The 16,529-nt window shown below is 33.5% G+C and overlaps 6 protein-coding genes across 6 annotated transcripts; 4 read left to right on the forward strand and 2 right to left on the reverse strand.

Annotated features, from left to right (window-relative positions):
• The first annotated feature begins 662 nt into the window (after positions 1 to 662).
• On the forward strand, positions 663 to 1,110 carry LOC107192840 (chromosome transmission fidelity protein 8 homolog). The gene is made up of 2 exons (XM_015582178.1): positions 663 to 694; positions 780 to 1,110. Exons 1-2 carry the CDS (start codon positions 675 to 677, stop codon positions 1,108 to 1,110), a joined length of 351 nt encoding a protein of 116 aa, XP_015437664.1. The 5' UTR covers positions 663 to 674.
• A 111-nt stretch (positions 1,111 to 1,221) lies between these two features.
• LOC107192842 (small nuclear ribonucleoprotein F) lies at positions 1,222 to 1,980 on the reverse strand. The gene is made up of 2 exons (XM_015582180.1): positions 1,887 to 1,980; positions 1,222 to 1,608 (listed from the first exon to the last, which is right to left on the reverse strand). Exon 2 carries the CDS (start codon positions 1,585 to 1,587, stop codon positions 1,321 to 1,323), a length of 267 nt encoding a protein of 88 aa, XP_015437666.1. The 5' UTR covers positions 1,588 to 1,608; positions 1,887 to 1,980; the 3' UTR covers positions 1,222 to 1,320.
• A 243-nt stretch (positions 1,981 to 2,223) lies between these two features.
• On the forward strand, positions 2,224 to 3,369 carry LOC107192838 (leukocyte receptor cluster member 1 homolog). Its single transcript, XM_015582176.1, has 3 exons — positions 2,224 to 2,255; positions 2,344 to 2,443; positions 2,535 to 3,369. Exons 1-3 carry the CDS (start codon positions 2,233 to 2,235, stop codon positions 3,330 to 3,332), a joined length of 921 nt encoding a protein of 306 aa, XP_015437662.1. The 5' UTR covers positions 2,224 to 2,232; the 3' UTR covers positions 3,333 to 3,369.
• A 1,098-nt stretch (positions 3,370 to 4,467) lies between these two features.
• LOC107192835 (gastrula zinc finger protein xFG20-1-like) lies at positions 4,468 to 7,433 on the forward strand. Its single transcript, XM_015582171.1, has 8 exons — positions 4,468 to 4,489; positions 4,775 to 5,418; positions 5,493 to 5,600; positions 5,680 to 5,882; positions 5,957 to 6,132; positions 6,261 to 6,713; positions 6,787 to 6,993; positions 7,069 to 7,433. The coding sequence occupies exons 2-8, from the start codon at positions 4,846 to 4,848 to the stop codon at positions 7,431 to 7,433; spliced, it is 2,085 nt and encodes a 694-aa protein (XP_015437657.1). The 5' UTR covers positions 4,468 to 4,489; positions 4,775 to 4,845.
• Positions 7,434 to 7,995: 562 nt separating this feature from the next.
• LOC107192822 lies at positions 7,996 to 13,892 on the reverse strand. The gene is made up of 8 exons (XM_015582159.1): positions 13,704 to 13,892; positions 12,758 to 12,893; positions 10,821 to 12,634; positions 10,513 to 10,756; positions 9,821 to 10,424; positions 9,166 to 9,297; positions 8,725 to 9,023; positions 7,996 to 8,641 (listed from the first exon to the last, which is right to left on the reverse strand). Exons 1-8 carry the CDS (start codon positions 13,811 to 13,813, stop codon positions 8,531 to 8,533), a joined length of 3,450 nt encoding a protein of 1,149 aa, XP_015437645.1. The 5' UTR covers positions 13,814 to 13,892; the 3' UTR covers positions 7,996 to 8,530.
• A 548-nt stretch (positions 13,893 to 14,440) lies between these two features.
• LOC107192808 (differentially expressed in FDCP 8 homolog) lies at positions 14,441 to 16,440 on the forward strand. The gene is made up of 6 exons (XM_015582144.1): positions 14,441 to 14,644; positions 14,719 to 15,010; positions 15,081 to 15,251; positions 15,564 to 15,805; positions 15,874 to 16,109; positions 16,194 to 16,440. The coding sequence occupies exons 1-6, from the start codon at positions 14,441 to 14,443 to the stop codon at positions 16,438 to 16,440; spliced, it is 1,392 nt and encodes a 463-aa protein (XP_015437630.1).
• Positions 16,441 to 16,529: the final 89 nt, after the last annotated feature.

Consider the following 16,529-nt stretch of genomic DNA (forward strand, 5'->3'; position numbering starts at 1 on the left):
CAATAAACTGGGTGACGCAACTCACTAGCGCGTTGGATCGACGGAGAGCACCGATACTCGGCACGCTCTACCGTACTCTCTCGCTCGCACACCTCCCTCCCATAGACCACCGAAATTCCTCGGCACCCGTCAACACCGACGGAGAGCACCGATACCGCGGCACGCTCTACCGTACTTTCTCGCTCGCACACCTGCCGCCATAGAATTCCTCGAATTTCCCCCTGAATTTCCTCGGCACGCGTCACACCGACGGAGAACACCGATATCGTGGCACGCTCTACCGCTCTCGCTCTCTCCCGTTCGCTCGCTCCGACCATTTTCGGCATCGTTCGGTACGCGTCGACACCGATGGAGAACACCGATACCGCGGCTCGTTCTACCGCTCTAGAACTTTTACAAAAAGCGCGGGAAATTGGACAACTTCGAATGTGGCGCAATCTGGTGGCGACTGTGGGAACTAGATTAAAAAGTTCTATATTCAGTTCTGAATTGAAACTTCATTAAAATTTTAGCAACTTTTTAATATATTTAATTTTAAGCAGTCCAACATACTATAAATGCTTAAAGTTTTCAATCTCCCAGAAATTTCTAGTAACTTTCTTTTGGAAATTGTACTGTGTTGGCTGCACACACACGTATAAAAGACGTCAGTGCCAGTTGGCACCACAAGCAATATGATCATACCAATTAAAAAGTATGTTTACGTTTATTTAACTGTTTAAACAATTTAAATGTTTTGAACATAATAAATATAATCGACAGGTTTCTTGATATTTTAGGGACGGTGAAATCGAGGAATGGGCAATTGTTGAACTACAAGGTGATCTAAAATACGATTCTGCAGATATTACAAATAAATACATAGGCGATCTTCACTTTTCCAAGCTTGGCGCACCAATATTGATAATTGGTATTCACGTATTATACGGAAAACAAGTTACTCTTCCAAAACCGTTTGCTGTTTTGGAGAAGAAAGATAATGGAACAGATAAAATAACAGATGATTCTCAGATAAATACCGAATATATTGTAAAAGCTATTGTAAAACATAAATTAGTTTTTAGATCTAGACCAAAACCTATAATAACGAATGTACCAAAATGTAACTAAATCTATTTATATTATTTAAAATATTGTGTCTTCTTGATACATTCAAGTTTTTTACTGTCCCTGCAAAAGTAGTTCATTGTTACGATTATGTTATTGATAAATAAGTTTGAATATGTTTAAAAAAAGCATTGTACTTTTATTCCATTCTCACTTTATCTTACTTAAGAATAAAATATATTAGCCTAAATTGAATTGTAATATAAATGTAGATTAATCTTTCATTTCTCCTTCTTCATCTTCTTCTTCTACACCTCGTATATACATAACATTATTACATCTAATTAAAACTTCACCAAGATTGCCAGTACAATTTCCATCTATGTGTTCCTCAGTGTTGGCTAATTGTAAATTCATGTATCCATCGACTGATACCAAGTAGCCTTTGTATTCGTGGCCCCATTTTAGTTTTACCATTACAGGTTTACCTGTTAAACCATTTAAAAATGGTTTTGGATTAATTGGCATAGTTGCAGCCATGGTATTAGTTTATTTAAATTTCTGCAAAGAAAAGTTACGTTAAACATCAAAATACAATTTACAAAATTAGACAGTAGGCAGTACATTTATTATCAGCAATTGTAGTAACACAACCAAATGAATATTTAAATTTATGATTACAAAATTTTGTTCAAATATTATTTATTAAATATTTAACATATTAATCAAGTGAAGGTTACGTGTTATGACAAATTAAGATATTAAGAAATTAAGTTTCCTATAGATGTATAGTTATGAGGCTGACGGTTACTTACAATATTAAGGGCATATTTACTCACCTATTTGAACAGTAAATACGAAAAACGTCTCAACTTGTTGCAACGCGTGCCAAGAAAAGCCCAGAGAAGCCGCTCTATTTTGAACAGTTTTGAAGCAATCTACAAATGTATTGTAAATGGCTGCCACTACACTAGCAAAATAACCAACACTTGTCAACATTGGGAACGAAGTATCTAAGGGTTATTAATCTTAATTGTTTATAAATAGGGTATAAGTAATACAATTTGTTGCCTATCAAACATACTACTCGATAAAAGGTATCAGGCAAAGTTTTAGTGGCCATTTTAAGGTGTTTGCAACAAAGAATTTATATTTTTCAGAAGCAGTAATTATATTCTATTAAATATGAATATACTACCAAAGAAAAGGTACAATTAAGCCTTCAAAGAGAATATTGTAATACTATTGCTTTGAGATATCATGTCCTATTATTCATCCCAAAATATTGTTTATTAGGTGGCATGTACGTACCAAAGAGAATATTGCTCGTGTAAGAAGAGATGAGGCACAAGCTGCAGAAGAAGAGAGAATCAAACATGAAAGAGCTCAAAAGGCTGTAAGCATAAAAGAATATATAATATAAGCTGTTCAGTATTTGTATAAGTAATGAATGTAACTGACTGTTAATAACTAATACATTGTATCAGGAAACTGAAGCAAGAATTAATTTTCTGAGAGATAAAGCAAGATCAAAGTATGATGGACGAGAAGAAACTAAAGCTGAGACAGATGCTTCTACTTCTAAATTAGAGCATGTCAATGTCTTTGCAGACCTTGAACAAGGAAAAATTGATCATAATAGACCGAATACAGAACATGAGAAGGAAAAGAAAGAGGAAAAAGAGAAATATGAAAAGCAGATTGGCTACCTCACATACCTTGGGCAAGATACTAATGAAGCAACAGGGAAGAAGAATTGGTATGAGGAGTTGCCTAAAAGAATAACCGACACAGAGAAAAATATAGAAGTACAAACAAAAAAGAAAGCTTTAGATGATCCAATACATGATATTAAAAAGTACTTGAATATTATGGGGGCTGGCTGTGTAGAAAAATCTTTGAAGACAAAGTCAGATTCTTTAAAAAGAGTAAAACATGAATCAGAGGACAGTGATTCAGAACATAAAAGTAGATCGTCAAAGAGACATAAACACAAAAAACCTAAGAAACATAAAAAAGAAAAGTATCACAGTAAGGAAAGAGAAAGCAGAGAAACACTAAGTGCAAATATAGAAAAATTAAGAGCAGAAAGACTCTTAAGAGAACAGAGTGAAAAATTAAGGACAGAAGCATTGTTAGCTAAAATAAGAGGAGATCCAGTACCAGTAGTAGCTCTAGAAACGCCTAAACCTACTATCAAACAGAAATATAATTCACAATTCTTTCCTGAAATTGCTAGACAAAATGCTGAAAGAACACCCAATATACATTTAATGAAGAAATAGTGTAAAGTGTAAGTTAATTTTTATTGTTTGACTGTGCAGCCATTTTTACCATTCAAAAATTACTGCTCCTATAATTATGTAAATATCTGCCACTGTACAGGTATCTAAATAATATTTTATAAGACCTAAAGTTCACGACAGTTAAAGGTAAAGCATTAAAAATTTTTAAGACATATTCTACGAATCTGTAACATTATTATTCGAAAGAATAGGTGTGTACCGATACTGTTTCTATCAAGTGTATGTTCAGTTACTAATATTAACAATAAAGTGTTGATGAGTTAATTGTTACATCTGAGATTCCTGTGGTGACTCTATTTTATAAAGTACAATATACAAATAAACGGACGGTCTGTATGTGCACTTTTTTTTTAACTATTGACGAATAGACTGTAGATTTTATACATTTATAGTATACGTGATTGCTATAATTTACATGTACTAAGCATTCAGTAAAGTTCAATGAGGTTTTCGTTTTATTTGGAACCTGATCGAACTCTTAATGGGGTAACAATTTTATAATTGCATTCAATTCCTATTAAATAAACCATAAAAAATCTATACATATTTTCATAAATATTTACAGATGAAACAATCGTTGAGTATCTCTTGCCAATGCATTTGATTGTGCTAAATTTCGCAGTATCACGTGACGCAAGATGGTGGAATATCACGGATCTCATGGATAACGCGTTAAAATTTAACATTTATATCATTTTTTCAGTATTCTTATTCATCACTTGACTAAAATTTTTTGATCGTGAGTAGAACTTTTTTCTTTTACAAGGATACGTTCAGTATTTTAATTCAATCTTCAAAGTATCGTTTGAAATCTCGAACCAGACGCTTGCACGCGCGAGTTTGCATTCGCGAAATATGATTTTCGAATTTGAACAGCTCTGAATACGCTCGATTACAAAAAGATGACAGTTCGTAGAAAACTTTCTCGCACGTTGTACAAATAGAAACTTCCGTTCGAATGTTACTAAAAAGAATACGTTTTAAAGTCATGCTACCGATCGACCTTAAGATAACCTCTTTGTTAATTTATACGAATACCGCCGTTTTGAAATATGAGTCCGAGTGATTTTTCTAGTACGTAGCTTTGTAAGGATATTTACATTTGATATGTCCTATAAAATATTTAAATTGCAAAGGTAATGTATAGTTTGAGCAGGCGTAAATTAAGATTGTTTAATGCTGTGGAATACAATATGACGTTCTATTTATATATACATATTTATATAGTAGTTCTTTTTTTTTAGACATTATTAATAATACTAATTGGTTTTTTATTACTATGGAGTGCTTAACTTCAATCCCAAATAGTGTAGAAAATATCTAACTATATATAATATAAATATCTTGAAATAAATTGTTGATTGTAAACAATGTATATTGATTGTTGTACATTGTAATAACCATACGTATTTCCATTTCAGGCAAAATGTTACTGTTAATTTGAATATGAAACAATTCTATAGATATGAGTTAACTGAATATTGCTATCATCATGAATGAAGAAACAAGCATCGAAGATTCTTCATATTTAAGTTATGAAATAAATGGTACCAGATATATTTTACAAACTGTCTCAGATCCAGTCATTGATTTAATAAAAACCACATCTACCAATGAAGAGGAAACTGCCATTAACATTATAGATGAGGCTCAAATGGAAAAAGATGAAGAATCAATTTCTTTGGTATGCTTAGATGGTCAAGTCTATGCATTTCAAAATGGAGAATTACAGGAATTGGATCTCAGTCAAGTTATAGATCAAAATGATCAACTGGAAAAAACTGTTTTATTGTCTAAAGATATTGATAATTGTGAAGCTGAATATATTACTAATGAAGATTTAGTAATCAGAAACATTGATGACCAATCTCAAGAACAGTATGAAGTTGTGACAGGACAAAATGAAAAGAATTTCATTGTAGAGAAGCACAATGTGAATGCCAATGATTTTGTGGAAGTTGTAACAGCGTTTAAATGTAAAATATGTACTTATACGACTCAAGATAAAACAAAATTATTGCAACACTTTCAGAAAACACATGTGAATCCAAAAGTTGATATTGAAGTGAGTTCTTAAATTCCTATTTTCCTTACAGTCATTTCATATTGATATGGATACTTTCATGTTTGTATTTGCAGATAAAAGAAGAATCTAAAAATACAGATGAAGTAAAACTGTTGTATATGTGTGGAGAATGCTCCAATTGCTTCCCTTCCATAGAAGATTGCAAAGAACATATGATAAATGTAATTATACAAAATATTTTACTCTCAAAGAACTTCATTCCATACGATTAAATATTAATCACTAATACTTTTGCTTCAGGATCATCAATTAACAGATACAGGCTCCAATAAAGGTGGCAAAGAAAATATTACCGATGACACAAAAGATTCTACCTTGCTTGATGAGTGTATGGAACGGAGTGCTGAAAATGATATGAAACGTCAAGTTAAAATTCAAAAACCTTTAAGTTCTGAGTATATGCTCAATAAGAAGATGATAGAACTAATGGAGAGAAACATAAAGTAAGTAAACTATTTAAGGTATGTAGAGGTTTTTATATTATTGCATTTCATTTATTTATAAATATTTGCTAAAGGTGTTCATATAGAGGGTGCCCATACAAATTTATTACCGAAGAAACAATGCAGCAACATACACTTTGTCATACAGAATCCCAAAGTGGTACAGCATTTAAATGTACTGTTTGTCGGGATTTGAAATTTACTAAATGGAGACAGTGTAGTTTACATTTATGGAAAAAGCATCAAATTGGTTAGTGTTATATATTAATATTGAACATAATCATGGCGCTTTTTTGTTCGTTTATTGAAAATAATGTGTATTTGGAAGAAAAACGATATTAAAAGATATTGTATGTAAGATCCAAATTGTTCTTTCAGATATAGGTTTGTTTACTTGTAAAATATGTAAAGCATACAAAAGTGCAACAATGGTGAAGCTTCTGACTCACATGAGAGTGCATAGTGAGACTCGAGAGTATGAATGCAGCGAATGTGGTAAATGCTTCAAGCAAGCCAGTCAGCTCCGTAATCACAGAGTAATGCATTTAGATCGGAAGGCATTGGAAGTAACACGGTGGTATACTTCAAAAAAATGTGACATGTGCGGAAAAACTTATGCGAACTCTAAATGCTTGAAAAGTCATATTCAAGCGGTGCATTCAAAGCTGCGACCGTATGTTTGTAATGTTTGCGGACATTCCAGTGCTAGAAAAGCAATGTTACAAATGCACTTGCGTCAACATACCGGTGACAAACCTTTTAGCTGCGAACTCTGTGATTATAAGACAGGAGATCACAATACGTTGCGACGACATATTATGCAGCACACAGGTATACTTTTACAACGCTCTAATATGAAAATATGAAATAATATATGTATAAGTATTACAAATGATTATTACAGGATTCAGACCTTACAAATGTCCACATTGTGCTTATACTGCGATACAAAGCAGTAGTTATAAAAATCACCTTAAATCTCGGCATCCTTTACTATCTGGTTTATTCACATGTGATTTGTGCCCTTTTAAAACTGTAAAAAATGAAAGTTACATGCAGCACGTGAGAGACCATGAAAAAGGCTTAATCAAAGCGAACATACAAAAGAAAGGTGCATTTCAATTTTCGTAAGTTAAATATGTATTTGTACTTGCAGATATTAATGTAAGATTCGTGTTTTGTTTAGATGGTGAAAATGTCGAAGTTTTTCCCGGTAATATCGCAGCGGCGCAATTGATTTATAGTTGTTTAGGTGCCTTCTCTAAAGTTGGAGATACCTTAGAGGCGAATCTAATGTCTTCCTCGACGTCTGCAGACGGTACATCGCAAACGATCACAATACAAATACCGTCGAAACACCTTGAAGGTTCACTGCCAACGAGAGAACACGGAATGAAAACTAACTCTACGATAGAACAAGAGGATGAAGAAACGATGCATTGTTTTTTAAAAATTCCAAGGGAAGAAGAAGAAAGTATAGATACCGGTGGAATAACTATCCCAGCAGAACCCGAGGAGTCGGGTGCAACAACAATTAATATTGATACGTGAAAATTATAAGAAATTAAGTTACGAGAATATTTCTATACTTTTGAAAATGCCAGAAATCTACAGGTCGAAAGTAAATGAAGAAATGCTAGTCACGCGTTACTTAGATGATACATATTAACTTGTTTTCTTTTTTGATAAAAAATAGTTTAACCTAATGCTTTAATTTTTTTAAAAATGCTAATTGTGATACTATTTTTGAAATTGTATATCGTGATTGCGACGAAAATATTAATAATTCAAGTGTTCTATTTCAAGAAAGATGAAGTAAATTTTGTACGTTATTTTAAACGAACAAAAATGTATTGAAACATTTAATTACATAATCAAATTAATTATTTTACAATCATATAAATTTAAAGTTTTTTTTTGCCTTTAAGTAACACTTTGCAAATGGAAACTTCTAATTTTGTATGTTTTTATCTTAATCTTTGTTAAAATTGTAAACATAGATTGTTATATACTAGAACACCTTCAATATTTTGAATGTATTTATTGATAATTAATAGTAAATTAGTAGAAGTGTACATAAAAATTGTAAAATAATAGAGTGGAAACCGTTGTAAAATGTAAATTACAATATTACGTGTGGTTCGTAGTATGATTAAAATAATATTTTACATGATGGACTGAAAAAGAAATGCTCCGGTATTTTTTGACTCAAGCAGTCACCAGGGAAAAATAACACTTATCATTAGTACGGAAGAATGAATTTAAAGATTTCCAAGAGAGTTCACGTCTTTTAACTGTTGAACTTCACAAACACGTCCCCACAGATTCAGTTTCCTATATCAATTTGCTTAAGTGCAAAATTTGTGTAAATGGTAACTGATGGATCTATAAACATATTATTCTTAAAAAATTCAGTAGAAAGATTTAAAAAATATATCAGTAAATTATAGAATATAACTGATGTCTTTTTATATGCATTTTGTAAGAAAGTGTTAAGTGAAAATAAAAAATACTGCTTCTCCCGGAGTAGCCTAAGCAAATTGATACGAGTTATTATTTACAGCTAGCGATCCAAGAAATGTGAGAAGCTCCATTCTCTTATAAGCAGCCAATGCGAATCTTCTCGTAAATTACACATCATATCACAACTAACAATCCCTGGGCAGTTCGCCATAATAAGCCGTTACTGCTATTAACTTTCTGTCAAGAAAGTTTTGCTCCACTTCTACGCCACCACCTACACCGGCTAACATGGCAAGCTGCAATTTATATATAATGCATCTAAGAGCATAAGATAAATGATAAACAGTATATTAAAATTGTAGGTTGCTTTGCAAGTTACCTCCATAGTATCTACATTTCTAGGTAGAAAGTAGGCCACATGATCTGAGATTTTTTTTGCTATTTTAAATAGATTTATTCCACCAATGGGTTGCATAATGTTAATGAGATCATAAGTTTCATCCTTGGCATATTCAGGTCCTCCCCACGGAGGACTTAAAAATACAACATCTGCGAATAACTTTGGTGCAAGCTGAAGGAAATCCCCAACAATAAATTCTATTCTGTCATCGACACCATAGATTCGAGCATTGTTTCGAGCAAGTTCAATCTTAACTGGGTCTATATCTATTGCAAAAACTGCAAAATATGTTCAAGTATTATAGACTTTACTTCTATGTATTTACGTGTTAATAAGTTGACTACCATATCACCAAAGATCAGAAATTGTATTTCAACGATTCGGTCCGATAGTCAATTTGTTAAGTAAGTACAAACGCACCTTTTTCACACGTAAAAGCAAATTGAATAGCATTTCCACCTGCGCCACAAAATGCATCGATAATGGTATCACACCTGCATCTTTCTGCTATGTGCTGAGCAATTTTTTCCGGCGTTACGGAGAACCAACTTTCTGTAAAAAATATATTAACATACAAATTTTAAATACAGAGTGTGGCAGAATCAGTGGCACAAACGGATAGATGGTGATCCTACACACGAACCGAACAAGTAATGTACTATAACGTTTTTTGTATAGTGGTTGCTTATTGAGAAAACGAAATTTGAAAATTCGTCTCATATGGTAAGGTTAAGAAGCGTCTATATCCATTGTTAATTATTTCTGTATACAATACTTATACTGTAACATTCTAGGTTTGTACAATAATTTGATATAAACTGATAGGTAGTAGATAGTATCACCTTTTGCATTAATTGCAGGCGGAAATAATAAGCGATGGTCAGATACATTCAGTAGTTCTATTAGAAAGTACGAGTTATCAACGAATATTCAAATTTGAATATCGTATCACGCATCTTACCCCATTTTGTATAAATACGAACGGTAATTAATTATTTTAAGTGTATGTATTTCATTCCTATCAGCTAAAAATGACAAATCTTCATTATTTTATAAGAAGGATAAAAAAACATACCACGATCCAATTTTATGCCTTCATCAAACTTGCTAAATAGGCGATACCTCTTTAACCAATACTTCATTAAAGTCTTGTCATTATCTACTTCTATTGGAAGGTTTATGTTTCTTTTACACTGCTTCCTTCGTTTTTTTTTTTGCGTCTTTTTCACGTTATCTTCATCGCATAATTCCATATTCTGTATTTCGTTGTGATTATATTTTTCATCTACATCCATATCAATATTTATAGTATCAACTTTCTCAGTATCCTTCACGGGAAGTTGGTTTTCTAATATACATTTAGCAGAAATGTTTTCTTCTTGGTCAAAATATACATTGTTATCCTCTTCGATACTTTTAAAAACATCATCTTGTTTGTCGGACACGTTCCACGAATCACTTGCATCGTCGATTTGCTTTTTATCTGCTCCAGATTCTATCGAACTTGTGCTTGGTTTACTAAATACAAAACGTTTCGTTTGTAACTTCGTATTAACATTAGGATTGCACTCTTCATCAGAACTTGATGTAAATTGTGCTTTGTAGGAACCTTCTTCAGGGGGCTGCATATCTGCTTCTGATGATGGTAAAGGTGGGCAATATGATAGATAGTGTTTCACCTAAGGAGTAGAATAAATTAATTATTTGTTATAATTATTATTAAGACATTTTTTTTGTTTAGTACATATTATTTAAAATCAAATTTACTTTGTCTATAGTATTCGTAATTTCCATTCCATTATCATCAAAGTAAATATGTTTGTTCGTATGCTTGGGCCTGTAGAATTTCATTTTCAACTGTCTATTTTGCAATCTGATATTTTTCTTCCTGTATACTACTTCACCTTGTAATTTTAATTCCTTGTGGTTTTCGTTGAAGGTATAACCCATTAAAGAAAATGCCTTCTTCACTGTTTCTAGACCTTCTGCATCATCACAGTCAGCCTCATGGCTAAAAGATAAGCTTTCATATAATCATGAGTTATTTCAATATAATAGAAAAGACACTACTGTACCTTCTTTTCAGTGTTACAGGTTTGTCTTCATGGGGTTTATCTCCATCTCCTTCACTAGAATAATTTCGTTGAATACTATTATTGCTACCAGTGTTATTACAAATAATTGCTCTATGTTCGTTTTGTATAACCGCAGCCTGATTGTTGTGTGTATCTTCGGATGAACCTACATGCTCATTAGCTTCTTTACTTTTATTCTCCGTACTAGCATTGTCTTCCGTTTTTGTTACTAAATTCCGTACAAGTATTCCTACTGATTCCATGATCAGTCTCTTCTTTCTCGTCTTTTCTCTTTTAGAATAAGTGAAATTCTTATTAGACATGGCTTTATTTTCGGGTATATTAATTTTATTAGATGTATCTGTTTCTATTTGCGCAAAATCTTGGTCTAAGCTTCCATCGCTTTCTTCATTCTTATTCCCCTCGCGATAACTCTGAATACCCATATTAGATTGTTCCCTTTTATACCTTTCTATAAACAATTCATAGTGCCTTTGGTACTCGATTTGAAAATTCTCTTTCCATAAATGCTGCCAATATCTATCATTGTCTTCTGATGTGTATTCATGGTCTGGATCAGAACTGGTACTTGTTATATTGCTTTCAATGGAACTAGTTACAGAACTGATGAGACTAGATGAATGCATAGAAATTGAATCACAGCTAGAACTAGTAAGAGTCATTTTTGTAACGTTGGTCATGGAATCTGACGTCGCGTTTGTTTTCGCTGTCGACCCGTTAATGGAATCACATCTTGTTAAAAGTCTTTCATCTTCTGCATTTGACTGTTGATTATAGCTTTCTTCTAAACTAAAAGGACTCAACGGATTCCAACCATCACCAGTTTCCGGTGGGGTTTCAAGACTCGTCATTCTCCTCCTATTTTCCTCTGCATCCTTATCATTGATGTCCTGCTTATTTATATCGTCGAATGAAAAAGTAACGTTATACGTGTCTTTCGCCTTAATTTCATTATCCTCTGTATTACTATTTTTACTAAATATTCCTTCAAAATTTGAGCGTCCAAGTTCACAATTTCTGTGCGCCTGACTAGGGAAACACGTGTTCTGTTCTGAAAACTTTTCTACAGTCTCCTTTGCTTCTACTCTTTCATCTCCTATCAAGAGAGCATTTTGTTGAAAATACTCTGGGTTTATATAATCTGCGTACTTCTCAATCCACGACGACCAAATTAATTGTTCACCATTCACTGACCAATACTTCTCCCATGCAATGTCCATAGCACTCTTAGTTTCCAAATACATAGAATATGGATAAACGTGTGAATTATGATTATACACATATGAAACATTTTCCCTATAAGTCTGTGCATCATTAGATGATACATTCTTTGAAGTGGTCTGTATCTCGGAATCTTTGTCTCCCAAAATAAACGACGGGCTTTTTATATGAAATTTCTCATTACAGTTGGAGGGATTAATACTTAAAACTTTAATGTTTTCTGCAAGACGATCTGATGAGTGAATGTCTGTTAATTCGGATACAAATTCTGAACGTTTGTCTTCTTGAGTCGCTGGAAATACATTCACTTTCTCAAATCCATCTTCCAGTTCAGTCTCTGTAGTTTGAAAAGTCTTTCCATAAGATGCCAAAAGATTTTGTATGCTTTTGGCCTCGTGCTGATCATGATACTCGGATAGGTCTGCCCCAGAATCAGATTGGTGCAAACCCAGTTTTTGGGTGAGAGAATGCGCGGCAGGACGATGAGTAGAGTCACGAACGGAGTCATGTTCATCTGTGGAATAATTGTTGTCTGTGTGTGATGCACTGCAGTAACAGCTCACTGGTTCTTCCTAATTATATAGAAGAAAACATATGTGCTCATTCAAATACAGATCTAATACATACATTGTGATGTCAGACTAGAAGGAATTAACCAAATACTTTAGTTAAGAAAAGAAAAAAGTCAATCTTACATCGTGTTTCTCAATGGATTGTGCTTCTATGGCAGACCTTTTATGAAGATCTAACATTTCTCCAACACAATCACCCTCAACATCTTCACCTTCGCTTGCATCTTCCAAAGCAAGGGCTGAATATACTTCTGGATTTCTGAAAGATTAGTAAATAAAAAATTATGGTATAAATGTTTTAAGAAGGAGAATATTATGGATGAAACAAATATCTGATTTTGTGAAACTGTACTTGGGTTTCCAGGAATCAGATTTATCAGATGAATCTATGTGTAATATCAAGAGTATAGGAAAGATCCAGAATGCAGATGCTTCATATAGAAATGTCTAATCTAAAATTTGTAATGATAATCCTAGACAATAGATTTTGGTTAATAGGAAGAAATATATTTAACAGCTTATACCTAATAGGGGTGTATTCAGACAGGTTACATAAATACATGTTATGAAAATCACAGCACTTCTATGAACACTACATTATCATAATAATTACTCATATAGACACGAACATCTAATTTTGTATTTTAGAAAAACTTCAAGCTTAATAAGGCACTGTAGTCTTCCTTTCTTATCTGTGTTAACTTTCACGTGGTATACTGTGTTTGTTTTCGATAATGTATGCATCAGAAAATTGAAAGAAATAACAAAGTAATTGAGTTTATTAATATTTCACTGCTTCACAGAACAATCTCTAATATATGTATGTAGTGTTACCAACAATCTCATGCATTTTGACGAAAAAAGAAAACATATTTCATGTATAAAAAAAATATATCGTGTTCCAAGGTAATCGAGTGGGTGTCAAGGTTAGGTCATGTGTCACACCACTGATCGATAAACGTGATTTTTTGCTTAACAGAGGAATTAAATTGACACGAGTGCGGAACGCAAGAGTAAAACTGCAACATCAAACATGACGACGAACACATGCCCCGAGGGTTATAATTACCGAATGAATACTCTGCTGCAAAGACAATAAATGTAATTATCAGGGTCAGGGAACTCTGTCTGTTCCCCGATGTAGACGTCGGCTAATGGTTCCCAATAAGGGTCGTTCATGCCGGAAAGAAATCTTCAATTTCTTGCTCGTTCGTGAATCGTCACAACACCCACATGTCTCGCGCTCAGATTTTTACAACTCCCCCCACGTAAAAACAATCCGCCATTTCTTCGACAGCACACCATCGTGAAGTTGTTCATGGTTATCATTGGGTGTAATGGTCGATCGATAACTATCGACTTTTCTTGAGATTCAAAAATGTTGATCAATTTTTGCTGCTGTTACTATAAGTCTTAAAAATTATGCAATGGTTAGATCACAGTCTAGGTGTAGGCTATTTCGCAATTTTCCATACAATCTCTGAGACTTTCTAAAGTTTTCATAAGGTCGTTGCGGCAATTTAGCAAATTCAATCTGTCATTCAGTATCCACGAGAATGGTGGCGAGTCCTGTAGATATACCTGACACACATGACCACGAACATTATGGCGTAAACAGCGGAGGCTGTGGAAGTGGGGTGCATAATTTTGTGCGTCAGTGCATATAAATTATCAGTGAATAAATGGATAATTCTGTACGCATAACCAAGAACACTTGTCAATTTTAAGGATATGATGTTTAAATATTAACAAGGCATCTCATAGCAGCTACTAAATTTCGCTAATAAACTACGAGCTCCATAAAAAATGATAGATATTAAAGATAGTGTAAATGATATACACGATGTTAATTATGAGTCAAAGATACGAACTGACAGTTCTGGAACAGTACCATCAACACCTTCATCATCATCCGATTATATGACAGGTGAAGCAGATGACAGTTCAGATAGTAAAAGTGCCGTACCCTTTAGTCTAAAGTCTGTGGAAACTATACTCTCATTATCTAAGGTATAGAATTAATTTTTGGAAGTGCTCTTATATTATCATTTATTTCGTAATTTTGTGTGCATTTCCTATTCTAGGCTACATGTGAAGAAGATCTTAAAGAAATGGTACAAAAATGTAAGCAAATGGTATTAGAAAGTGCAGAATGCTCTGATGAAAGAAAGTGGCTTGTTCGACGTTTAATTGAATTGCGTTTGAGAGTACAGGAGTTAAGAGAAACATCAGAAGAAAATTTACTTGAGACACAGGTAATTTTAGGACATCACTTAGTGCCACAAAAATACCATATAACAACCTCTGGACCCGTATACTGTGATCACTGTAGTGGGGCCATTTGGACCATGCTTCAATCATGGTATATGTGCAGTGGTGAGACTTTTTTTTATATATTATTATATATAAATAAATGTATAAATGTATGTGTATTGTACTTTTATAGATTGCAAATTCTGCTGCCATTGGAAATGTTTGAACAGCATATGTAGAGTATGTGTTCACATTGTTGCCAGCGAAGCAGGTGGTTATATCTACACAAAAGATATTTGTCCCGAACAAGGTCTGTCAGATCAAGGGTATCGATGTGCAGAGTGCAAAGTGAAAATAACCTTCAGTAAGTATCAGTAAGGGACAAGTTTTTCACATTAAATGTTTCTTTTTACCTTTTTTCTCATTCACCTCTTACTTTGTTTACATATAAAAGCTTTTTCTTATCACATGATAAAACTATATTTTAATTACAAGCTTTCTCAAAAGGATTATCCTTATCTTGTTTTGGAAGTCCATTCAAAGGTACAGTTAATACACAAGAGAAAGAAATTAGTTTTCATAGACATATTTCTTAAATTGTTTAATTAGTCAAATTGCTAATTAAATACTAATATTGTATACCATGTAGATTATAATATATAATTTCTAAACATAGAATCAGCATGGATAGAGCCACGACTTTGTGACTACAGTGGATTATATTACTGCCAAAGATGTCATTGGAATACTACAATGGTAATTCCTGCAAGAGTAATAAGAAATTGGGACATGGAACCACGATTAGTGTCTCGGGTCGCAACACAACTTTTAACTCTTTTAGAGGATCGTTCGGTTTTACCCTTGGAAGAATTAAACCCGAAATTGTTCACTTTAGTTCCAGACCTATCCTTAGTAAAGGTAAAGGACATATGTGTGATCAAAAAGAGACATTACAGAAAATACGTGACGAATGTAATTGTCGATAGAAATTACGGGAAGAGATGCAGATGATGAAACGTTACTTGGTTCTATGTTCGGATGCAAACAGTCAGGGACTACCATGGAAACTCGGAATACGTACTCACATGATCGAAAACTCAGGAAATTATTCCATCAAAGATCTTATTGATCTCAATAATGGAACTCTTCTAGAAGAAATTCGCGCTGCATACGACATTATGCGCGCTCATATTACAGAGCAGTGTCAGTTGTGCAAAGCAAGGTAATCTTTCATGATTAAGAAAGAACATTATTATGTTAGCGTTCACTTTGTAATCAAGTTATTAAATTTTAATTATACAACCAGAGGGCACTTGTGTGAATTGTGCGGCAACGATGAAATTATATACCCGTGGGACGCAAGTGCCATCACTTGCTATCAGTGTGCAGCTGTTCATCACCGTGTCTGTTGGTCGAAACGAAATCATTGCTGTCCGCGATGTGCGAGACTTCAAAAGCGTCGTGCCATGCAGGATCAACAAACTTCGGATACAGACGACTGTATCACAGAAGAAACATTAAACACATGTGAACACCTAAGCGATACAATATAAACAGTGTGGAATGTCATACAATAATGTATATTACATGTAATGACGATATTTTATGCATTATCTGCACAGAATATGTACATTTTATGCGA

This window comes from Dufourea novaeangliae, unplaced genomic scaffold (genome assembly GCF_001272555.1).
Source record: "Dufourea novaeangliae isolate 0120121106 unplaced genomic scaffold, ASM127255v1 scaffold445, whole genome shotgun sequence".
Lineage (NCBI taxonomy): Eukaryota > Metazoa > Arthropoda > Insecta > Hymenoptera > Halictidae > Dufourea > Dufourea novaeangliae.